The 24904-nt window shown below is 43.6% G+C and overlaps 2 protein-coding genes and 2 non-coding genes across 7 annotated transcripts; 2 read left to right on the top strand and 2 right to left on the bottom strand.

Annotated features, from left to right (window-relative positions):
- Positions 1-1515: 1515 nt before the first annotated feature.
- trnag-ucc lies at positions 1516-1587 on the bottom strand. The gene has a single exon. It is a non-coding gene; the product is annotated as a tRNA-Gly (tRNA).
- Positions 1588-1770: 183 nt separating this feature from the next.
- trnav-cac lies at positions 1771-1843 on the top strand. Its single transcript has one exon. It is a non-coding gene; the product is annotated as a tRNA-Val (tRNA).
- Positions 1844-2244: 401 nt separating this feature from the next.
- On the top strand, positions 2245-13032 carry LOC121301480 (dipeptidyl peptidase 9-like). 4 transcript variants are annotated; one of them, XM_041230928.1, is made up of 21 exons: positions 2245-2407; positions 3218-3308; positions 3429-3667; positions 4141-4253; positions 5102-5275; positions 5808-5976; positions 6065-6175; positions 6325-6453; positions 6572-6633; positions 6993-7093; positions 7455-7632; positions 8038-8197; positions 8399-8478; positions 8583-8735; positions 9221-9356; positions 9815-9960; positions 10120-10266; positions 10363-10515; positions 11091-11233; positions 11805-11916; positions 12284-13032. In XM_041230928.1, the coding sequence occupies exons 2-21, from the start codon at positions 3253-3255 to the stop codon at positions 12374-12376; spliced, it is 2655 nt and encodes an 884-aa protein (XP_041086862.1). In that variant the 5' UTR covers positions 2245-2407; positions 3218-3252; the 3' UTR covers positions 12377-13032. The 4 variants fall into 4 exon arrangements, with proteins under 4 accessions (XP_041086862.1, XP_041086860.1, XP_041086861.1 ...); XM_041230926.1 differs by having other exon boundaries at positions 5805-5976; XM_041230927.1 differs by lacking the exon at positions 2245-2407 and having other exon boundaries at positions 3000-3308; positions 5805-5976.
- A 2678-nt stretch (positions 13033-15710) lies between these two features.
- On the bottom strand, positions 15711-23590 carry LOC121301419 (angiopoietin-related protein 4-like). The gene is made up of 7 exons (XM_041230803.1): positions 22991-23590; positions 21789-21899; positions 21574-21673; positions 18035-18148; positions 17828-17923; positions 17434-17712; positions 15711-17273 (listed from the first exon to the last, which is right to left on the bottom strand). Exons 1-7 carry the CDS (start codon positions 23489-23491, stop codon positions 17089-17091), a joined length of 1386 nt encoding a protein of 461 aa, XP_041086737.1. The 5' UTR covers positions 23492-23590; the 3' UTR covers positions 15711-17088.
- Positions 23591-24904: the final 1314 nt, after the last annotated feature.

Here is a 24904-nt window from a genome sequence, read left to right as displayed (position 1 = left end):
GGATTACTCCTCTGAATGCTTCTCATTGACTGCTTGAGTCTGCCACAGAGAGGATGGGTTGGAATCGAACTCCTGAACTTGGGAATGGTTCAAGTTTCTGTAATAAGAGCTGTTATACAGGCTTCTTCGGGGCCAGAGGTTGTAAATACATGTATTCATAGCTGAGAGTAATGCCAGGGTCTTAGTGACTCACCACACCTACGAAACACTCCTTTGATTTCACTTGAGTTGAGAATTCAACATGGCAGTGATGTGTAGTCTTATCAATTGGCTTTTTTTTTTCTCCTTGGGGCAATTTGTCCATAACCCTGTATCAAAATGTGATTTCATTGTTTGCCTCCCTGTCAAAATCTCCTTCCTATTCTGAATGACCAGTAGAGCAGCAATCTAGTTTAACAGGCTGTGTTTTCAACTTAGATTATCCTGTAACTGTTTCTCATATCGCCATCACTGCTCCTGGATTACCTTGCACAAGACTACTATTACTGTAAAAATAGCCATGACAACGCTGCCTGGCTGTCCGCGGTTTTGTCAACGTGAGCTCTCACACAAAATTCACACAGCGCTGCCACCCCGAGACCGTGCTATCATTAAAGAACAGAGGTGAAAATTAAAAACGCACCGCTGATCTTTCACCTGCACAGTCAAAAATAAAGCCCGCGTCGTTCTGAGACAGAAAGAGCGTTTGCGTTTTACTGTTCTCTGACCTTAGGGAGATAATTACTCACCTTATATACCGTGCATGAAATTGACCATAGTAGTACATTTTATATTTTGCTCAGAGTGTCGCTGCATGTTGTTATAACTTTAGGGGTGCAAACACAAATGTTAAGATCACCGTATCAGTTTTCAAAATACAGAACCATGCCTTCATACAACATATACAGTGTATCTGTTTTGCCTGAGGTAAAAAAAAAAAAAAAAGAGATGTCTCTGTGGATAACAGTTCATATAGTTGCCAGAGGATGCTTTGATAAAATTGTCAGATTGTCATATAGAGTATTCGACTGTAGGACCTACTTCACGAGCACAGTGAGTACACGGTCTAACCGCAAGCCCTGTTATACACAATGGATGATACCAAAATAGTCCAATAGCTGTTCAGAAATGACTGCAAGCAAGAAACTATGACCACAGACACAATAAGATATTTTGCTTACCTGTTGCACCAGTCCTGCCTTATGAAAGTCTAAAGAAAGCCACAGCTGCCCCCTATCGTTCACTTTCGTAATTGCATGATGTGCTAACGTCAATTTGACTTGTAGATTTAGATTAGTAATGCACGCGTTTAAATACAACAAATAATAATACGCGCTCCGGTATAAAATAAGAATTTTATAACAAGACCGTTGCTTAAAAAAGCTGACTCTTGAATTTCGTTTTATTATTATGTTTTTTTTTTTTGTTGTTGTTTTTTTTAATACATCATTATTATTATTAGATGCATAAAAACGAACTGTGTTTCCAAAAAAAAAAAAAAAAAAACAAAAACAGAATAATACCATAAAACGAAGTTGCGTTGGCCGGGAATCGAACCCGGGTCAACTGCTTGGAAGGCAGCTATGCTCACCACTATACCACCAACGCTTTACGCTTTACCTCGAATTAAACTTAGCTGTTGACCACTTAAAATTTACAGTCGTGTAAAAAATGCAACATTCAGCCACATTCTCAGCCACGCATTGCCTGGATACTTTTTCTTAATCACGAATCATACATAGCATCACATAGCTATAGGGTTACATCACTATGTAAAGACTGTCTACGGTGGTTTCCGTAGTGTAGCGGTTATCACGTTCGCCTCACACGCGAAAGGTCCCCGGTTCGATCCCGGGCGGAAACATACATTTGTTTTCTTAAACATATATATATATATTTTTTTTTTATTATTATTATTATTTATTATTTAAAGCATTCAAATTACAACGATTAAACTAGGTGTTTTCAATTGAAAAAAAAAAATACATACCGGTACATACACCGGGTTTGAAACTCGAAATCTACAATATGAAACAGAAGCCGGCTCAGACGGACACAGCTATTCGTAGGTGGAGCCAATATGGCGAGCACAGGAGTGCAGTTTCTCTAATATAGTTACCGAGCCCTATCTCCCCCGAAGCGCCAGATGTCGCGCTGTTAAACAGAAAGGGGTCGATCAATTGCACCCTCGCCGCTCAGAAGCAATATCTATGCAATTTCACACGAAACCGAAACCCTTCCCGGGTCAAAAGTGTTTGCTGGTTGGTCTCTCCCAGGCGGTTTCCGGGGTTTCACATCAGACTCCTCCTGCCCGCCGCTGTTGTGCATTCAGCTGAAAAGCAGCAGTATTCATTCTTCTTCTTCTTTTTTTAAATATCAGCAGATCACGGATCAAAAACCGCAGAGAGGGGGGGCTTGTTCTGGATCTGTAAGTAGCTGTTCGTAGTAACCGGGGAGTTCGTTATAACGAGGCTGCGGCTCCTGGGTTGAAAAATAGATGAGTTACAAAAAAAAAAAAAAAAAAAAAAATAGGTCTGCCTGACAATGACTCGAAATAATGTAATCGATGGGCTTCTTCACTCGATGTTCAGCTGTGCCTCGGTCAACGATCAGTTCTATTATTACAACCTGTGCTTGCCATACCTCGATACCTCTTTTAAACGTGTTGATTGTAAATGGTACGACCGCTTTTATAGTTCAGGGTATTTGTTATTGATTTATAACGCGATGTCTTTTCCAAACGACTTGTCTACGACCTCCCCAAATCCATAAAGACAAAACAGAACAGAGAATAGATAGAGCGCCGACCCCCCCCCCCCCCCCCCCCAAACCCCCCATAAGTTAAAGTGGGGGTGTTTTTTTCTTTGGGTCGTACAACGTATAGACATTTTATTTTTATCGTCGAAGCTCTCTCTTTTATTTTTGTTTTACGTTTCATGGAAAATGTAAATTAGACTTTTTTTTAAAAACAGGTAATGTTATCTAATAATAATAATAATAATAATAATAATAATATTTCAGTACTCTAGTTTCAGGCCTATGAGATAAGAATAGGAAGTTATTAAAGTAAAAAAACCAAAAAAAAAAAAAAAACCTGCCATAACACTGTCAGTGAGGTGTGGGGTTGTTATGGGCATCCTTGGCGCAGTCAATGTGACAACTCCAGTTCCTTTCATTTAACTAGATCAGAATCGAGTCTCTTAAACTCCCTGACTGCCTGCCTGCCTCCCCGTTTCAGGTTCCCAAACCTGGTTGAGGCTGGCTGTCCGGTTAATGCATAGAGTAAAGAAGTTGAAGCTTGAAGACGAAACAGAAGGCAGTTTTAAAAGGTACATTATTGGTAAGCTGGCCACTGTGTTTGCCATGCCTAGCTTCCCCAGTGCTGAACAGGGCTCCGTGATGATGTTGCACACTCTGATTCCCTTTAACCCCTTGTACCCCCTGCTCAGTTTTTCCGCAGCGAGGATGACTGCTGTGGACGTGCTCTCAGACAGTACAGAAGTGGTGGAGATGGAGGACGTCCCCTCCCAGTTCTTCGTAGAGAAGCACTCCTGGGATGGGCTGCGGGACATCATTCATAGCAGCCGCAAATATTCGGGGATGATCATCAACAAGGCTCCCCACGACTTCCAGTTTGTGCAGAAACAGGACGACTCGGGACCTCACTCCCACCGCCTCTACTACCTCGGTGAGCGTCCGCCACTGCAGCGTTTCTAATATGTGCTTCGTATACTACTGGGTGGCTGTGTGGATGGTTGTGTTGATGGTTGATGGCTGTGTTGATTGTTGATGACTGTGTGGATGGCTGCCATTTCTGTAACCACTGGACCACCAAGCCTAAATCAAAAGGCTTTGGTTTTGAATAGGTTTTCCCCTTTCTTCTGGGTCTTTCACTCACTGTTACACTAGCCAGTTTTAGGCTCAACAATGTGGCTTTATTATGTAATGATTACTGTGTTTGTGGATCCAACAGTTCTATATGCTAAAAACAATATGTACTGATATAACAGACAAGCACACCACGCATGAACGCAATCCTCTGGTAGCGTTATTTTATTGCTTTTTTGAAACTCTGTCGACTTTGATGTCTTGTGCTATGATGAACACTGCTGGCTGACTGCTCAGTATTGCACTGTAATGTCTGCTCTCGCTCCTGTTCAGGAATGCCCTACGGGAGCAGAGAGAACTCGCTGCTTTACTCCGAGATTCCCAAGAAAGTTCGTAAAGAGGCCCTGCTGGTGCTGTCCTGGAAACAGATGCTCGACCACTTTCAGGTGATGATCATAACGAGGATGATAGACACTAGGAAAGGGCTGCCTTATTAGAAACTCCTCAAATACAGCAGCTCCAAGCACTGTTGTATCTCGTGTGAGGACAAGAGCAGTTAGCTTTGAAATACCTGGTCATGAAAGAAGAATGATAGTGGGTGCCCATGTTTATCCCAGACTGCAATAGGGAAATAGGAGGTGGGGCAGCTAGTTATGGAATAGCAAACACTACTGAAGGGTCTATGATTGAAATGAGCAGTTTCTATATGTGGTGATTTAATACATACAGTAACCCAAACATGGAATATAAGCAGTTTCAACTAAATTTTTTTTTGTGAATAGGACTCAATTACAGAACAAGCATGAAACAGCTTAAGCCATGTTTCCACTGCTCTGCAATGCATACTTTATTACCGGGCAAGTGACTTTTAAACCTGCCCAAGTATTCTGTTGAGCACACCAGGATGCAATAAAAAAATAAGAAATCAGCAAATGTATTCAGGTTCTGCATGGTGTACATCACTGTCAGTGCTAACTGGGGGATTCCACCCATTGGTAATCTGCCAGCACCCTCCTCCAGTGTTTCAGTATTTGGAGGCTGTAATTTATAGCGGGCAGGTGTGGAATTCAAAGCATGGTGGTGGAATGTGAGGGACGGGGGGGTGAAAGTGAGTGGGAGAGGCAAAAAAAGTCGTGTTCAGTTCGAAATACCTGCTGCCGCAAAACTGAGTTACGCACGGCTACTGGTGCCTCCTTACGTCCTGTGTCAGCTTCTGTCTAGGTTAACCTACAGCACAGGAAGTGAGTACGCACAAGCTGTTTCTATACGTGGATTGACATTTTTCTTGTGGCAGGCGACGCCCAACCACGGCGTGTACTCTCGGGAGGAGGAGCTGCTTCGTGAAAGGAAGCGACTGGGTGTGTTCGGGATCACCTCCTACGACTACCACCCCCACAGCGGCCTCTTCCTCTTCCAGGCCAGCAACAGCCTGTTCTACTGCCGGGACGGGGGGCGCAACGGGTTCATTGTGAGTTTTTAGAGGGGATTCGCTGGCGTTCAGTAGGAAATCACGTCTGTAATTTATATTCCTGTCACTGAGTTTGCGTTCCACTGCTCACCATTTAAAAAGCTACTTCTTCAAGCACTGCTGTGCCTTGTTGTTCCCAACAACCTGTCAGTGCACACTTCCGTGGTTTAGGTTAAAACCGCTGGGTGAGTCGTGCAGTCAGGGGAGTGCAGGTTTCAGTCCTGGCTGTGCAAAGTTGCTGGTCTTCTCTGGGGATTCCACAGGGAGTGTGGCATTGGAGAAATCATCAGGGACTGTTTCTCCTGGCTGCACTAGAGCGCACCCTACTGGTCAGGCATATCAGAGGACTGGAATGTGCGTACGGCAAATTGCAGCATCTGCACATTTTTATTTTAAAAAGGAAGCACATAAGTATTATTTATTTCTATGCTGCATAGCACCACCTGTGTTTACCACCATGTTGTAACTGTTGTATTCACTTTCCGAGCCCCATTTAACCTTGCGGCCCTGCGGGCCGTGTCTTGTTTAGCAGGTGTCCCCAATGAAACCAGCTGAGATAAAGACGCAGTGTTCGGGAACTCGCATGGACCCCAAAATCTGCCCGGGGGACCCTACTTTCATCTCGTTTATCAATAACAACGATCTCTGGATAGCCAACATCGAAACGGGAGAGGAGAAACGGCTAACCTTCTGCCACAAAGGTCCGCACACCATTCTGCCCCTTGACCTCGCGGTACAGCCTACAGATTAAAGTTGCTCACGTTTCTCTGTGCTCGCTCTCTCTGAAAGGTTTGAATAACGTGAAGGAGGACCCGAAGTCTGCTGGTGTGGCCACATTCGTGATTCAGGAGGAGTTTGATCGATTCACAGGGTACTGGTGGTCACCGACCGCCACAGAAGGTACGTTAAAATAATTACTAATAATGTAGCATCATAATAATAAACTTGCAAATAATTGTTGAAGTTATTGAAGTTTTGATGGGATACAGTTCAGGTTTTGTGAACAGGGTGTTGACGCTGAGTCTCTCTCTCTCTCTCTCTCGTATCAGACTCGGACGGGGGGAAGACTCTCCACCTGCTCTATGAGGAAGTGGACGAATCAGACGTGGAGATCATTCACGTACCCTCTCCGGCTCTGGAGGAGCGCAAAGCCGACGCATACCGGTACCCCCGCACAGGTACGCCAGGGCTCGGCACGGCACGGCACTGTCAACCGTGGGGAGAAAACAACTGCCAGATTGAAGGAAGAGCTGGAGTTCAGTTTTTACAAATGTATATTTCTGTGTCTTCCTGCAGGCAGTAAGAATCCCAAAATCACCCTCAAACTCTCGGAGATCAAGACGGACCATCTCGGAAGGGTGAGACTGTTTGTTTTTTTTTGCTGCGAGAAAGGAGAGAGTGTTTGATTTGGAGAGCCCTCATATTTTCCTGGGTGCGCTGGGAATGGAAATAGACTCCCGTTGCACAGCAGTTTGATCCATTCCTGGCTTTACTATGAGATTGTTACCGTAACACTGTGGCTAATCAAGCTTCTGTCAAAAACTGGAATAGTGAAACTAATATGAAGCAAGTCTTTATTTCCATCCCAGGTGCATTCGATTGCCAACTATGGGCTAGCGATGCGGTAGTGTAGCCAGAGATGTGAGAATGACTCAGCCTGTACAGATGGACTATTGCTTTAGATTCCAGTTGATTTATTTTTTTTCGTTTTGTTTAGATCATTAGCACACAGGACAAGGAGCTGGTACTTCCCTTCACCACGCTGTTTCCTACAGCGGAGTACATAGCTCGAGCGGGCTGGACTAAAGAGGGCAAACAGTAAGTCCTGTTTACCCCCTCGACAGCTGTCCTGGTTTGTGTTTTGTCCTGACGTTGATCGCAGACATCATGTGGTGCTGTTCGGTTTCCAAGGTACAGTTAAAACCCATCTAATCCAGCCTCTCTGCAAACGGCGTTCACTATAATTCAGCATCGGTTTTTTTGGGGCCGCCCTGAAGTCAGTGGCGTGATCCCGTCTACCATCTGGAACCTGTCTATTCCGGAATCCGGCATGAAAAGTCTGTCTAAAGTCAATGCAAGTCTTGATTCTGGCGCCATGTGAAATTTATAATTAAACATGTTGCGTGAGTACAAACATGTCCATGCATGTTCTAAAGGCTTGCGCTGCTTCCCTTGGCAGTGCCTGGGCGGTGCTTCTGGACCGTACCCAGCAGAGGCTGCAGCTGGTCCTGCTCCCCCCAGCGCTCTTCACCCCGGTCACCAGCGACGAGGCTGTGCGGCAGGACTACGTGGACGCTGTTCCAGACAGCGTGCATCCATTCATTATCTACGAGGAGGTGACCGACATCTGGATAAACGTGAGTCCCGAGAGCAGGCTGCTGTCCCGGAGCCTGGGGGTTTAACGGTTTGATTTGTTTGGGTGCTTTGCTCCTGTCGATTTTGCTGTGTGTTCTGCAGAACTTTGTCAGGATATTCTCAGACAGTATTTTATTCTGGTACCCTCCTTGCAAATTAAATAATAAAGAGTACAGCTACAGCCTAAAGTTTTGCATCACCCTATAAAATTAGTTATACTTCATAAAGTCGAATGCTGAGTAATGTTACGTTCTTATACTGAATTGCATACTGCTTTGTAGTTTTCCATAGCTGTAGTTTGTGTGTGTTTACAAATACAACTTTCAGACTTCAAAAATGCAAATATGTTGAATGTACCGGAAGGTAATCCTTTTTTCTTTTCTGTTTCTCTTTATGTCTCTGTACAGGTTCATGATATCTTCTACCCCTTCCTCCAAACGAAGGATGACGAGATCACCTTTATCTGGGTTAATGAATCCAAGACAGGCTTCTGCCACCTCTACAGAATCACGTCATTGCTGCAGCCAGGGAGCTATCAGTGGTCACGGAATTACAGCCATAGTGAAGGTAAATGGGAGGGGTTCCGTCCCAGGCTCCGGGATTGGGGAATAAAAAAACTTTAGTTTCTGAAGTTATGAGTTAAATCGGTTATTTTGCTGCATGCATTTTGATTCTTAATGCAGTAGATACTAGTTGCCTATCGAGCCTAGTAAGTCTGACCATGCTATTTGGCTGTCCTATTCAAGACAGACTCGTTCTGTCTTCCAGGAGATTTTAAATGCCCAATTAAAGAAGAGGTGACACTAACCAGTGGGGAGTGGGAGGTGCTGGCAAGACACAGTTCAAAGGTACAGTCTTACAAAAAATGAATCGATCGAGCTGTTTGCTTTTTCCTTCTGTCTCAAACGCATAGCTGCCTCGAGATGCATGTAACGTTGCCTTTGCTTTGCAGATCTGGGTGAACGAAGCTACAAAGTTAGTGTATTTCCAGGCTACTAAAGACACCCCTTTAGAGCAGCACCTCTACGTTGTGAGTTATGAGTCTCCGGGCGACATCGTGAGGCTCACCAAACCAGGCTTCTCACATAGCTGTTCAATGAGCCAGGTCTGTCTGCCTGTCTGTCTGTGTGCCATGCATAATGTTTACAGAGTCATCTCAATCACCTAGGTCAGGGGTGGCCAAATTGGTCCCTTCCACTCCTCGTCTTTGTTCCAGCCCTGTTCTAAATTGTTTAACTGAACCAGTTAAACCTTCATCCAGACCCTGCAGTAGATCATTATATAACATTGCCTGTTAAACCTGGAGTGGAATAGCCCTCAGACTGGGATTTGAGACCCCTGATCTAGGTTGATTTGTGCCTTGTGACAAAAAAGTTATAATAATCCTGTAATAAAATTCAACGCCAAACGTTTAAACTATAAATGAAGAAATTGAGAACGATTGTCGTTGCATTTTAACATTGCTATACATACCACCAGTGACCTAAGCTTTCACAGAGCCAGATTTCGAGTATGAATACATTTACTGAAAAAACTTTTCTTTGTCCTTTTTCATTTCAATTTGAGTGCTTGTCTTTCTCTCTGCCTCAGAATTTCGACATGTTCATCAGCCACTACAGCAGTGTCAGCACGCCGCCCTGCGTTCACGTCTACAGGCTGGTGGGATCAGAGCGCGAGCCTCTGCACAAAGAGCCTGAGTTCTGGGCCAGCATGATGGAGGCCGCAGGTAAGAGCAGAGGAACGCCTGCTGTCCAGGCACAGCACCTTCTAGCATAGTGCAAGTATACAGCTTGGACAAAAGTTTAGCATCACCCTAGAGTTCTGTAACATCATGTAATCAATGATTTTGCAAAAGTCTACCAGAAGCCATAATATTAGTACAATTTCATGTTGGCTTTTCCATTTTCGGCAGTGTTTTGTGAAGTATATGGGAAAACTACAAAGCGGTATGTAATCCACTATGTTAACATAACAGTATTATTCAGCAGGCTCCATTCGGCTTTATGATGCAAAATGAGTTCATTCTGTAGGTTGATGTAACACTTTTGGCCAGAGCTGTATGCAGGAGAGGAGGACCGAAGCATTAGCATTGCAAGTTAGCTGTTTCTCCTTAAGAAATGTAAAACTTGAAATAAAATATTGATCCAAGTTGACGTTTTTTTTTTTTTTTGTTTGTTTTTCCAGGTTGTCCTCCAGATTATATTCCTCCTGAGATCTTCGACTTCCCGGGGAAGTCTGGGTTTCAGCTGTATGGAATGGTGTACAAACCCCATAACCTTCAGCCCGGACGCAAGCATCCCACACTGCAGTTCGTGTATGGGGGGCCACAGGTATGCAGGGTCCAGAAAGCAAGGCTGGGATGGGGTTAAGGTTCCCGTTGCAAACCTGTCCGATCTAAGATTGATGTTTCATTATAAGAACATGCTTGTACTGTATACTGCAGGGCAAGTGCATCTTAATGATTGTGTTCGTTCCTCTACGCAACCCAGGTCCAGCTGGTCAATAACTCGTTCAAGGGGGTGAAGTACCTGCGCTTGAACACCTTGGCGTCTCTGGGGTACGTGGTGGTGGTGATCGATGGCAGGGGATCCTGTCAGAGGGGGCTCAAGTTTGAAGGGGCTCTCAGAAACAGCATGGTAAGACTCCACGGGTCGCTGTAGATGGATAGGGCTTGCTTCCTATTGGTTCTGTTTTCAATGATCAGGTGCTCCTGCTTGCTGTGTGTCCCACAGGGGCAGGTAGAGATCGAGGACCAGGTGGAAGGGCTGCAGTACGTAGCTGAGAAGTACAACTTTGTGGACCTGAGTCGCGTGGCCATCCACGGCTGGTCCTACGGGGGCTTCCTGTCACTCATGGGACTCATTCACCGGCCCAACGTCTTTAAGGTGAGCAGAGTGAAGAGAGAGTCCTGAGCCCTGAATGAACGCAGCCAAGCTGTAGGAACACATGGTCTGATGTCATAGTAAAACAGCTGGTTTTGAACCAAGTACACCAAACACATTGCAGGGATAGAAACGTGACTCCCATTGAATAGCATTCTAGGTTTTACTGTGAGCTTGATTAGCTTCAGTGTATGGGTACAGTGCCTTATTAAGCTCCTAGTAAAACCAGGATCCAACTGCTGTGCAATGAGTCTTATTTCCATTCCTGCGTTGTCAAATGGCCTTTCTGTCCTGTTTAGTTTTTTGAGGTTATTTGTTGTAGAATAAGGTTATCCGTTTCTGTAGAGCACATGGTGACATGAATATGTATGGAAATATTGCAGATGTCAGTTATTAAGAGCAAAATAATAATCTTGGAGACGTAACCAAACCATCCTCTTCACCCATGTTTCCTGCCACTTTTCAGTGTGCTACAGTGATTGCTGTTAACTGGGCTGTGTGACACTCTGTCTGCTAACCAGGTTAGTTCCGAGCAAGGCGGTGTGTTCCTATCGATAACCCCTTTCTTTCTGCCCCAGGTTGCGATCGCGGGGGCCCCTGTCACTGTATGGATGGCCTACGATACTGGATACACCGAACGGTACATGGACATCCCCGAGAACAACCAGCAAGGCTACGAGGCTGGCTCGGTGGCACTGCACGTGGACAAGCTACCCAATGAGTGAGTGAAGTGGTGAACTGGGGCAGACACTCTGCTCCAGCAGGGCTTGCAATGAGCCAGCTTGGGTTACAAACTCCCACGAGTCCTGCAATCTGTCCTGGGTTTCAGAACAAGCCCTGTTTAGGTTACTGAAATTGCGCTAAATAAACTGATTGCTCTTTTATCGTCGCAGGGATAGAAATAAGACTCCCATTGCAGAGCAGTTTGATCCGTTCCTGGTTTTACTAGGAGTTTAATAAGATGCACCTGAGCTTGTTACCTAGACACCCTGTGGCTAATCAAGCTTGTGTTAAACCTAGAATGGGGAAGCTGCTGTGCACTAGGAGCCATATTTCCATCCCTACAAGTCTTACCGGGGAGTCTGTAGGTTTCGCTGTTGGTATGGTGGCCTTTTAACTGGGGGGGAAACAGGAAAGCACTGTTGCTCAAAATGAGAAGATACCAAATGAAACCAGATTAGCTTAACGACTTAAAGCTTCTTTAGTTCAGGAGTGCACGTTTTGTTGGCAGTGTTCTGCAGTGTTTCACACGCGCGTCTCTCCTGTTGTTTCTCCCTTTCTTTTGAATCCAGGCCAAACCGTTTGCTGATCTTGCATGGATTTCTTGATGAGAATGTGCACTTTTTTCACACCAACTTCCTGGTGTCGCAGCTGATCCGAGCTGGGAAGCCCTATCAGCTGCAGGTGAGAGCAGTGGCTGCCTTTTATTGGCTGAGTTTAGTTTCAAGATCCTGGAAATGGAAATAAGATGCACACCCAGCACTGAGGTTTTGTGCATTTGCTTTATTTCAGTATATATACATTGGAACCAGATATCTACCAAGACCGCTGCTTTGATTCGAGTATAGGGATTTAGTATTTGTACTAAAGGAGGAGCACTATAGATAAAGGGGCGTTTTCATGGACCACCTTAAAAAGATTAATAATTCAATTGTTGATTTTACATACATGAACTGGTCTCACAATACATTTTAGATTACAATATTTAGTTGACACGTTACAAAAAGAAAGCTCTAGTTATCTGTAAACGTGCCGCCTTTTTCCTGCACAGATCTACCCCAACGAGAGACACAGTATTCGTTGCCCAGAATCAGGCGAGCACTACGAGATAATGCTGCTGCACTTTCTACAACAATACCTTTGAGAATACCTCGACTCGGTCACCCTATCCCTCTCCAGCGCTCTCCACGCGACTCCGGACACCTGGTCTCCCTGCGATAGTCAGTGTCGACCCCTGAGGGACCTCTCGCCACGCTGGCATGACGGACAGGAGAGCAGCGCTCCTGGAACATCAAACCCACAAAAGGGCCAAGGGCTGCCGTTTTACAACAAGAACTTGCTATTAAAACTCCTCTGGAACTGAATATAACTGGCTAGTAACTTGCATCATTTGGTGTGCCACATCCATCTTCGTTGAGCGCCCCACCCACCTCGTTTACCGTCAGCTGATTTTAGTGGAACCCGACTCATGAACTTGCCAAACAACGTGGTCACTGGCTGGTGGCTCATGCAGACTGACGTACACACACGTGAAAACGCACGACACAAACAAGATCTTTTTATTCTTTTTTTTTTTTTTAATTTTGTTTTTTAAATTGTCTGCAGTAGCGCTAAACAGACATCAAGGTTTCCTCTTAATTTAAATGCAACCTCTTGTCTGTTTTCTGGGGAAGCTGCCAGCCACCACTACCAGTACCCAGTATTTTAAGTGTGTATTATTAAAATAAAATATTTTTATGGATTCTTATTCTTTTATAATGAGTGTAAGGTGTAGTGGCTCATTAAAATAATAGAAGCTGAGTATTGTGTGGTGTGTTGATTTGCTTTGCATGTAAAGATCTAGCTGTTGAGACACTTCATCACCCTATAGAATTAACAAATTTTTATTAACTAGTTTTTAGTTTAAATTAACTAGTCAATCTTATGAAACCTGCTTAATAATGTTACGTTAACATATTACATCTCGCTTTGTTGTTTTTCATATAATCAACGGAAAACTGACAATGTGACATTTTTAAATCTAACATAAAATACTTAACATATTATGGCTTCCAGTAGGCTTTCATGATATAATTTTGTGGTTTCACTGATTACATGATAAAAGATCTAAATTATATTCATATAGTGTTTTTGTTTTTTTTATATTTAATTTTTTAATTTCCTCAATCCTAGAATTGTAGGTTGATGCAAAACTTTTGACCAGAGCTCTAGGTTTGATTGTTTTTTTAGGAAATAATGACGGTTTCTAACATTGGCCTCCCTAAGTTTCAGATGAAAAACTTTGCACACTTTCTGGATGCTGACGCATTCAAGAAGCAATTAGATTCTGTCCTGTGGGGCAGATCCCATTAGCAGAGACACTGTGAAAGGACAGGCCTTGATGGGCTGAACAGCTTTTTTGTGCCTGAACATTGCTTATGTTGTAAATGCAAAAACTGAAACGTGAGGATTCTTCCTCGGGGGTACACAAATGAATTCTGAGAATCAAGTAGACATGAGCAGATTTTGAAGTTGTGAATGGCATCCTCTGGCGTGAAATACACACAGGACGGAACATTCTGCTTAAAATTACAAGAACAGTACATGAAGCAAGCAAGCAAAGTTCAAAGCTTCAAGCTGTGCTGGAATGGTGGACCTATCCGCGCAGGATGGAATACTCGTTAGCCAATGAGATTGCTCCCTTCGTGGTCAGTGTCGTTCAAGAAATGAAGATCAGTAGATACCGCAAATTAGTCTCGAGTTGCAGTACAAAAGTCAGGCACTAGAGGGAGCGGTCTGGTTGATACATAAATACTTGTCATCAGAAAAGCGAGTCTGGATAGAAACCAAGCTTTCCGAAAGGCTGCCTTTCCTTATTGTAGATTTGCTCACTGCTTGATGTTGAGGACGCCTTGTCTTGGTGGTTTAAAAATGCCCTTTGAGATCACAGTGGGACCTGCAGATTTAAAGTGCAGTTTATTTGCCCTGTACGCATTTTACAAGTTAACTTACAACTGTTTTCAACACAAAATGCGTGCTTTTAAATGCACGGCAGGATATAGGACTACTTTTCATTGTACTGTAATTGAAATTGATCAGTGTTGCTATAACTTCAATAAAAACTGACAATGCATTTACTCCTGACACACACACAGAGTACTCCTTTAACTTCATATTAGTTATATATATATATATATATATATATATATATATATATATATATATATATATATATATATATATATATATATATATAATAGTATATATAAAAATTCATATTTTTAATGATTTTTTGTGATTTCAAGATCAATGTTTATTTACACCCCGCAGTGCCTGCCTGTATAAGCGTCTAGTCTGGAGACTCCCATTAGCCGTACCCTTTTCTCTTTCTTGCGGTGATTGATGAAGGGCCAGCTGGCAGAAAAGGACACGGGATTCAGCACCGCGGGGAGGGATCTACAAATCTTCATGTCACACGGGCTCCGGGACCTAAAGGGTTAAGTCATTTTCCACACAGCGTAATTCACTGAAGGCTCAATTTAATTTATCAAGCGAGGAAATATCTATACTTCAGCACCTGATCCCGAATCCCCCAGGGAACGTATTTTATGAGTCTCGATTTTTTTTTTTCTTTTTGATTAAGTCAAGGAGCAGAAAGATTTATGATTTTGTTTTAATTGGATTATAGAAAAGGCGCATTGCAAGTCTGTGCAGAAATAGATTCCATCTAGTCAAAGTATAATAGCAGCGTTTATGGAGGGGCCTGTTTTTCAACCTTGTTTTTATTTATTTATGTATTTATTTTTTTTATCAATAGTCCTGGCGGGACCTCAAGGTCCTATCTAAGACTCGACAGAAATACTTCAGGACTGGAAGGGTTATAATGCTGAAGTCCGAGCACGTCCATTCCATATCGCATACTCTACAGCTACGACCAAAGGTTTTGCATCACCCTATAGAATTAACACATTTTGCTTCATAAAGTCGAATGAAACCTGCTTAATAATGTTATGTTAACAGATTGAATTAAACACCGCTTTGCAGTTTTCCCCGTGTAATTAACATACAACTTAACGATTGAAAAACGTGACAATTTTGAAATCTAACATGAAATATTATACTACTATTATAACTTCCAGTAGACTTTCATGATATCATTTTGTAGTTTCTTTGATTAGAAGATGTTAAATAAAATATGAAAAATAAGTTTCATGTAGTTTTTTTTTTTCTTTTAATTATCTCTCAATCCAAAACTTTTTTTTGCTGCAGCTGCAGGTTGACTCAAAACTGACAAAATGCAATAAAGAAAATCCAAAATCTACAGGTAAAAAAGCGAAGGAACACTGTTTGGTATTGTGGGTTTCATATAACCTTGTAATAAGAGTCATTTTAGAGAAATATTTTTGAAAACAGACACACGAAGCACTGATATATATTTTTAGATGTTTTTATTTTATTGTTGTAATTAATTTAAAAAAGCATTCTGCCCTTCAATTTTATTGATTTCATTATTTATTTATTTTTTTGTTGGTTTTTGAAGCTCAGAAAAGTTGAATTCACTGTAGAAAATGATATATAAATTACAAAAAGTAAAGAAACACTTAACTTTTTACAACATTTAAATATAAAAAAAAAAACTAAAATAACTACAAGAAGAACAAGAACAAGAACAGCTGTACAAATAGCAGAGCACTTGACATTTACAAAGATGGAATGCTCAAAGCTGTTTGCCCCTCTCTATTTCCAGGTACTGGAGGCGCAGAAGAGGCCTTCTGGACGCAGTCAACGTGACTGAACAAGAAAATGCCATCTGTTTGAAGCAGTGGAATGAGAGCTCTGTGTGGCTGCCAATCACAGGACACCTCAAGGTCAGCCCTCCCTGCAGTATATTATTGTCCGCAGGCCCAATCCTTTCAAAGTGATGCCAACATGAGCGAGATCAGCTGTGTGCAATTAGAAAAGCCACATTCTTCAGAAGCTGCTTTTGAAATCGTGGAACGGTAAACACAGCTCAGTGAATGCCACTTCTTCAGTTTAGCCACCCTGCCTACACTTAAGGCATTATTATAATGTACCTTAAGGTTCTTAGCTATAACTCACCATTCATGGACACATTTGACCTTGAAGCTGGCATATACCACCAACCCCCCCCCTCCCCTCCACCCCAACTCCCATACACACCCCTCAGAAAAATCAATACAATAATTACAGTAAAACTTTGTGCACTTATCTGTTTTGCGGGCAATTCAACAGCATAACTATCGTGGTTACTGCCATGTAGATTGCTGGTGCATGTAGGGAATTGTATTGATGGTGCAGTATAAATACACAGGACTTCCACTGTGCTTAGTGCTGTGTAACAGTATCAATATCTGTGGGAAATCGATGCAACAGTCGTAAATTAGCCTTAATGTTATGAAAATGTAATTAATTGACCACCTATGCATGTCGTTTTAGCTGACAGGCCGTGAACTAGCTTTGACACAGTGTAAGAATTGCATGTTAAAAAAACAAAAAAGACAAGTAATACAATTCTGCATTGTTCCGTTGCATTCTCTTTTAAAAAAGAGTTTTAAAAAGCTTTGAAAATGTAGTTTAAAAAAACCCCAGCTCGTCCGTGTCTCTTTCCTTTCAGAACCGTGATACCACGTTAAGAGGAAGGCCCACTTTCATTTGGTCTCTGTTTCCAAGCTAGCCGTGGAAACAACCCTGATCCCCTCCCCTCTCTGTCTCTTTCCTCTCTTTGGTTCTGGGGCTGTGCACCTAGCTGGTGTTTTCAAGTCTGTAAACTGTCTTTAGCACCAGTCAGGGAGCTGATGTATGTACTCAGCGGTGCAGTTCCATAAGCGCCCAGCAGAAGGCGCTGTTTCCCTCGCTCTACGAGGAGTCGTGCTCTATCTCGACGGGAGCGATCTTCATGACGGTGGATTTCAGTGGATAGTAGCGCCCTCTCCAGGTCTTCCAGAACATGCCCTGCTTCCTCGCGTGTCTCTGGCGCGGAACGCTGCTGAAATACTTCCCGTTGAGGTTGGCGCGTCCGCAGTTACTGAACCACCAGCCACCTGGGAGAGGAGGAAGGGAGTTTGGTTAGGCACGGCACCGCAGAAGCCTTCACGCTGTGCTTTTGACGCTTAAAGTAAAAAACTGGTTTAACACGCATAATCGTTTGAAAAGATTTTGCTAAGGTCAAGGTCAACGTGCAAGTAGATGTGTTTGCCGTACCTGTGAGATGCTTAGCGCAGTTTATGTCTGATTTGAGGTCACTGTCTCGGTCACGGGTGGAAAAGGGAAGTCCGCTGGAGTCTGTACTCAGAGCGTTCTCCAGGTTCCCTGGCGCCCCCTCTTGGAGATGAAGGGTATAGCTGCTCTCCTCTCCTCCCAGTCTGAAGGAATACTCGACGAACTGGACTTGGTCGTTCCAGTCAGTCAGCTGCACGTGCAGAATATAGCCTCCTTGTCTTGACAAGGCGTGAATCTGCTCCAAACCCAGCCAGAACTCTCCTAGAAAAGAACGAAAGATTAACCTTAGACCGTGACACAGCGGGGGGGGGGGGAGTTTACTCAAAAATACAGTGATGCCAAGGGCTGTTGAGTACTAGAAAGGGTTAATATTTACCATTGAGCGTGCCGAACCCATTCTTGTACGCCTGCCAGAGCTGGTCAAAATCTACTGCCCCATCCTGACGCCTCTGAATCATTGTCCATCCTCCTTCTGTTAGTAAAGAGGGTGGAAATTGTGATTTAGTTTTTGCTTATTTGCGTTTTGTTGCAGTAATTCATTTCGTGGTGGAATTGTTTACGAAGCAAGCGAACGCATCATTACCTGCTGTCATTTCGCAGTAGGCCTGGAATGGCTCTGAAGCCTGGGGCTGGATTTTGTAGACGCCACTGAGCCTCTGTCCTCTCAGAAACAGCATGTGGCAGTCAGCGGGGAGCTCTGCGGAACAAAAAACAAACAAAAAAGACATTTTAATCTCTGGTATTTCTTTCTTAGAAGGTGAAACAACAGAAAAATAAGCAATTTCTACAGGCACATGATTTATAAAAAGTGCTTGCTAAGTTGATTCTAAGTGGCTATCATTCTAATGAACCAGCAAGTCACATCTTGAACTAGTAACACACAGAAGATTAATAAAATGCAGTTGTTTGAGCTTAGTGTAAGCTCAGAGATGTGGAACTGCATGGTAAAGTTCAGAGATGTGGAACTGCATGTTATTTACAGTGAAGAGGTTTGGAACTGGGGCAGGTCACGGTGTTTTTGTTTGACTTTCACTCGCAGTAAGTCAATATTTTTTTTGCACGCGCGCGACGCTGTCTTTTTGGTCTTTGTACTTTGCCCTTTCTGTGCCAGCGAGGAACTTGTTTGTGCACCTCGGTTCAAAAGCCCTACTTTCAGAAAACAACAAAGCGTTCCTCGAAGCGTCGGGGTTTGGAGGAGAGAAAAAAAAAAAAACACGCTTGCACAGAGAGCACAAGCTCAAGTTTAAAAGGGAGATGGAAGGGCGGCTGAGAACTGTTACTGAGTTTCTCATAGTCAAAACAAACCAAATGAAATCGGACCGGTCAGGATATAGATTGTGCAACATTGTACAGCACCTCAGAGCTCAGTTGAAAACGCTGTTTTAGGTTGTTATTTTACAGGTTACTTCCTGGGCCTGCCCCGCGATGTTCTTCCAGAGAAGGGCTGGAGCCCGTTGGCAGATTAGCGTCTCCCTGTAGTAAACATGAACTCTCCCCTAGATTTCTGTTCTCCCCTCCCCTCCCCCTCTCTCCTAACTGACAGAGAAGCTCAACAATACATTCATCAGGCTCCCAGAACCAGATCTCTGCATGTTCACGTGAAACGCTGCCTGCCTCTCTCCTCGCACAGCGTGCTCTCCTTGAGTAGAGGGCATTATAGAGGGTATGGACAAGGAAGTAGCCACAGTGCTGCCACATGCCAGGCCTCTACTGTTACTCTACTGGCATGTGTTGGGATGTCTGTAATACATACCAAATATGGTATGAAGAAGCTTATTACATTTAAGTTTCTGATGCTTGTTGTAATGTTACATTGTATACATTTTCAAAAAATGTAAATTATTATTAAAAAAAAAAAGATCAATCAGAAACCTGTGTTAGAAAATGTGTGTGTGTGTCTGTGTGTGTGCGTGTCTGTGTATGTGTGTCTATATATATATAAACTTCAAAATATTAGGAATAATATGCAATGCAGCATTTTTATTTTTAGAATATCAAGACCAAGATAAAAACAGTCAGCCAGTTTCAATTAAAACGGATTAGAAAAAACTTGTCGTATTCTGATACTTTGGATTTTTTCTGTAACAACCGAAGGGAAGGAATATTTGGATAGAAGGAGTGATGTCATTCATGATGATCTAGCAGCTTACTGTTGATATGGAACCATCCAATCTGATTTCAAGTCTATTCCCATAGTGATGCCCCAATACAAACCCTGGCTGGGAGGGGGTGAATTTCCATGTGTGTGATGCCGGGAATGCAGATTCCATCCCAAAAAAAATGGGCGGGGGGGTAACATTTGGCATACTTTGGCGTCACAGCGGCTGGAATAGACTATGTGTGTGTGGAAGGGGGGCGGAACTAGAGAAAAGGTTACACATTCTTGGGGTGCTGGGGCAGGGGGGGGTGTGACTGCGGCAGAACAAAAGAAGTCTGTACAAAGTTTGCAAGCTTAAATTAGAAACACACTTTCTTAGCCTTTAGGGGCGCGTGAACTTTCCCTTATTTGGCCCCCCCCCAAGAAGCCTGCTGCTTTGTGTTCAGTATTACACGTTTCAGTTTGTGCTGGTTCATGGTATTCTGACTCTTATGAGTGTCCTGCTGCTCCCCCCTCGAGGCGAGAGTGCTCTTCCTCGACTTGGCTGCGTTCCTGAAAGACACTGCTTCTCTTCTCGTTCTGTGATTCAGCCTGACGTCACGTAGCCACAAAGAATTAGCATTTGGCGTTCTCCAGGCCTATTGCACTGTGCTGCATGTGGAGGTGTTACCTGAAGCACAGGGTCAACCTGAACCAAACGAGTGCTTTAAAAACTGACCACATGCTGCTCTGCCTCTACTCAAAGGCATTCGTAACATGATTTCTTTTCCCCGGCGCCCTGACATTTAAATGCCGTTGATTAAACTAAAATTATAATGATTACACGATACAAAATAAACGCACCATCCTAGACAGTTGGAGTTCTCTTTGTTAAAGAAAAATTAAATAAAAGTTGAAAAATGTACAGAAATGTATTTGGACCAGAGCTTTGGTCTGATTTCTTGGGAATCTGTTATATATGTACAGCATGTATATTTATTCAGAATTATCTTCCCTTTTCATTGGTAAGAGGAAAAAAAGAGACCATTCTGCTCAGCAGTGGCGCAGCGTTGTGTGGGTTGCAGTATGCCGGTAATTATTTCATTGACTAGGAAGGAAGGAACGGTTTTCTGTTTGTTTTTCCCGAAAATTCACTCCCCCCTCGCCCCCAGCTAGAGCGTCTAATTTTTGTTTCTCTGAAAATTAAATGATTAGTCAGTTTTCTATGCTAGCTGTGGTTAGGCGCTTCACTGTTCTCCAGCCAGCTTTGTTGGGTTTCAACTCTCCCCTGTCTGGCTCACTTCCATCGCCCCGAGTCTGAATGAAGCCAGTGATTATGGGTACAGTACAAGAGGCTTTGTGTCCAGCCTGGCATGGCATGGAATCTACCACAGCTTGATCACTGCCAGGCTGGGGACTGCGCAGCTCATTGAGAGCCGACCAGCTGTACCTACTTTAAAGATCACTTCTGACCCCTCTAGTTTATGGGGGTTGTATTTTCCTGCTGCCTTCTAATGAGTTTACACTTCCCATCTCAAATAGGTGAAAGACACTGCCTTGTTAAATGAGCCGCAACGCATCAACGAAAAAGATTTTTAAATGAATCCACTCCACTGCCGTACAGGTTAACAAAAAGTTAGCAGCTGGAAGTGGATGCTGTTCTGACAGCCAACCCCCCACTCCTCCCCCCCTCCCCTACTCCCCTCCTTCACATCCCAAGTCTGAACCTTCCCTCACACGCTCAACTTTCCCCTAGTTGGCAGCCTGCCAGCAAGGAGATCCTGCTTGATCAGGTCCTCTCTGATTCCAGCGGGTTGCGAAAAACTTAGGAACGTCCGATTGCTAAGCTGTCCAGAACCCTACACTATCAAGTCTCACTAAGTGTGCAACGTTTGGGATAATATAATATACTGTTCTGGTCAATCACAAACAACTTAGCATCACTTACACATATTAACCTGAAGAAGGTCTAGCTGGATTGCAGCTCTGCCAGCCACAGTGCTACTGGTCTGTACTGGTTTATAACATCTTAGATCTTGGCTTACCACTGGAATCAGCTTGCTCTGCGCTGGTGTTCTGAGTCTCTTCTACTTTGTGTCTCAGAATGGTCTTCAGCTTTGGGCTTGCAGCTTTGCGTTGCTCCAGCTTCAATACAGAAGAGCAACACAGTCAGACACCTGGTGGATTGTGACTACTGCTGAATGCGCTTAGGAAGCCTTGGGCTAGAAATCAGAGAAGCTGCAGCCTTGGCTCATCATACCTGACTCTGGAGGTTCCTGATGCGTCCGTTCTGCTTGTCCAGCTTGTCTTGCTGTTGTTTGATTCTCTCCACCAGCTCGTCAATGCGCCTGTCCTGTGCCTCCAGGAGTTTCTGAATAAAAAAAACAAAAAAAAAGGGAGACAACTTTAGATCTTCCGGTCGTATCATCTGGGGAAAATCTTTCCAATTTAAAAAATAAATAAATAAATAAAATTTTGATTGGCTCAATCTAGGATGCATTTGATTTGGAAATGGGGAATTTGACACGCTAACAGTGACAAGCGAAACAGAGGCTGAAGCCCTGACTAAGGTTGTTTCCATTCAAGCGTGCCACTCTGTTCCTTTCACACTTTTAACAGTCTACAAGGCTGTTGTATAACAAGAAGCAATTTGCAGATTCTTGTCCTGCGACGCTGAGCAGCAGCTTGGTTTAATTCAAACACAAAGGACTGGATTTTGCTCCGAGATGCTGCTTTAATGTATTAATTACACCCTTAGAGTTTCAAATAAACACTGTGGCTTATAGGAAGCCTTTCTTTCCTTATCGCTGTTGTGTAACTGTTCAAACCTGGCAGCAGAACAAATGCTATAGTACAGTATAGTAACTCTGTCCAGAAGCCCTTGGGTCTGTTGTTTTGCTCAAGCTGTCAGTACAGAATTGTAACTCTGTCCAGAAGCCCTTGAACCTGTTGTTTTGCTCAACCAGCCAGCTCCTGTTTCTTTGTCCTAGCTCTGCACTCTGCACGTACTCCATGCACAGGGAGGTCTCCTCACACAGCAACACACACTGACATCATGCTTTCCACAAGCCCTACGTGCTGAACTGAATGTCTTTCAAGCACTGGGTTCCCTCATTTAGCCTCATGTTGACCTCTACACTTCCCTTTTCAACCATAACAGTAAAACAGTTAATGATAATTCAGAAGCCTAAGAGTCTCACTGAGTGATCTGTCTCAGTTCAACGTTTCTATTAAATAAACACACCATGTAGATGATAAATCAGTGTTTTATTGGGGACGCAAGAATGTTTTGCTGAAACATTAACACTGCTCTTTTCCCTTTTGAAAGGACAAACCACAATGCTGGCTAATCTACATTCTACAGCCAGATCAATCCCAACAAGGTTGTTGTTTGAAAAGATCTCACAGCTAATCAATGTCAAACCCTTTCCCAGCGTAGCAGTATATGAAGGTCGGACTCACCTGCATGGTATGGATGTCGCTGCTGCTTCTGCTCACGCTGGCACTGCTGAGCCCTGAACCTTGTGCCTGCAGGAGATCGTCTACCTTCCCCTCTAGCTGGCGCACCCTCCCCTCCTCCTTCTCCATCTGCTCGGCTCTCTGCTTCAGCTCAGCCGAGACTCTGAGAACCAGGCTCTCCCTGTCCTCCAGCCCCCGAGCTCTCGCCTTCAGGACCTCCCCTTCCTCTTGCAGCCTCTGCGTCTGCCTGCCCAGCTCAGACACCGTGCTGTTGAAGGAGCTCAGCTTGGCCGTGATGTCCTTAATCTGGCCCTTGGTCTTGTCCACATGCTCCTTGAGTCCGTGGCCCAGCTGAAGCAGCCCGTGGGCGATCACGTTGACCTCGTCCCAGGAGGCGTATTGCACCTTGTTCTCCTTGCCTTTCCTTTCAAAACCAAGGAAGCCGGCGGCTGCCTCCGTCAGGAATGCCACACAAAGTGCCAGGGCTGCCAACGTCAGCTTCATCTTCTCAGTTTTTTCTTTTTGTTTTGGTTCAGCTGTAAGATCTTTCTGCCTGTCTCAAGCGAGTCAGCTGTACTATGTTTGGCTCTCTGTTGCACAAAGCCTTCCACCCAGCCTTATATACACTTCGACCTCAGGCTGGTGTGCAAAGTGAACACTCCTGGTTGGCTGCTTAGCTAGGAGGTGGGAGGGTCCCTCTAGACTCTCTCGGGTTTCCAAAGGGCTTGAGTTCTGTTAACTCTTTGCGTCCAGGGCATAATTGCTTGCCTGATGCAATAAGTAGGCAAGGTGTACATTAAGATAAAGGACAAAGGGAAAGCTATTGCTCACATCTTGAGATCCTACAATAGCTTCTCTTAATCTTGGTCCCTGGGAGTGCAAATCCATCATGTCGGGGAATTTTCAGTCATTGTTACATGTAATAAAATAAAGGAGAGTGTCTTCGGTTTAGATCAATATAACTAGCAGCAGTAGGGTAAGAGGAAGGGAGAGGTGGAATCTGGTTTCATGTCTACAGACTCTCAGTGTCACTCAACAGGGCTTTCTGTTCTTTGCATATTTATAAAATAAAGAATCTGCTCATTTATGTGTATTGTATATACATGTATGAACAAACTGCATGTGTGTGCACATTATAAAGTATATGTGTTTATATAACAGGTGTAGAAAAGGTTGGCTGCATTCCATACTCAACATTTCTTAAGATGGTGTGCTTCATGAGGAGTGGTGGATATTTGCCATTGTTAGCTTTCTTAACATCTATTTCTATAATATTAATTTAGAAAAATATTGCTGAGAATTAGAACCCATCATATCTTTAATATAAACAATATCAATGCATGTTTAAATTGCAAGTTCTACTTTATAAATGTGACGCCCCTTTAGGATTAAATATTGAACATCACACAGCAGCCACTTGGCTAAATATAATTCTCATGCGAGACACATGCTCTGTACATGTGGAGTCTCCAGTATGCCAGCTGAGCTTCACGCGCTTGTCCAGACAGCTTTGAATAATACACTGTAGAGCCCAGTGTGGGAAGTAGGGGAGAGTTCATACAGCCAGAATGCAGTTATTACTTCTTGATCCCACGCATGCTGCTGCCGGCAGCAGTAACATCTCAATAGCAAGGAATGCCTAATACAAGATTAACCCTTTCCAGGACATATTGCATCCGACTTCTCCTGGAGCTATTGAGAACATTCAGCATGTGCAGCACAAGTTTTGCATCACTCCGCAGAACAAATGCTTGATTCGTGAAACCTGCTGAATAATGTGACGTTAACATATTGAATTACACGCCGCTTTGCAGTTCTCCATAGACCTAACGAAAATAAAAAGCTAAAAAATGTGACATTATAACATGAAATACTGTACTATTATAAGACCTTCCCGTAGACTTTTCCAATATAATG

Source organism: Polyodon spathula, chromosome 27 (assembly GCF_017654505.1).
Source record: "Polyodon spathula isolate WHYD16114869_AA chromosome 27, ASM1765450v1, whole genome shotgun sequence".
NCBI lineage: Eukaryota > Metazoa > Chordata > Actinopteri > Acipenseriformes > Polyodontidae > Polyodon > Polyodon spathula.
Note: the sequence above shows the minus strand (reverse complement) of the source record. Positions and strands in the feature narration are given on the sequence as shown.

Coding starts and splice junctions, on each gene's coding strand:
- LOC121301419 (XM_041230803.1), bottom strand. CDS start 23,491: ATGAAGCTGACGTTGGCAGCCCTGGCACTTTGTGTGGCATTCCTGACG. Junction 21,900..22,990: donor GCGACATCCATACCATGCAG/GTGAGTCCGACC, acceptor TTTTTTATTCAG/AAACTCCTGGAGGCACAGGA. Junction 17,924..18,034: donor CTACTGCGAAATGACAGCAG/GTAATGATGCGT, acceptor CTTTACTAACAG/AAGGAGGATGGACAATGATT.
- LOC121301480 (XM_041230926.1), top strand. CDS start 3,253: ATGCATAGAGTAAAGAAGTTGAAGCTTGAAGACGAAACAGAAGGCAGT. Junction 11,234..11,804: donor GTGGACAAGCTACCCAATGA/GTGAGTGAAGTG, acceptor TTTTGAATCCAG/GCCAAACCGTTTGCTGATCT. Junction 11,917..12,283: donor GGAAGCCCTATCAGCTGCAG/GTGAGAGCAGTG, acceptor TTTCCTGCACAG/ATCTACCCCAACGAGAGACA.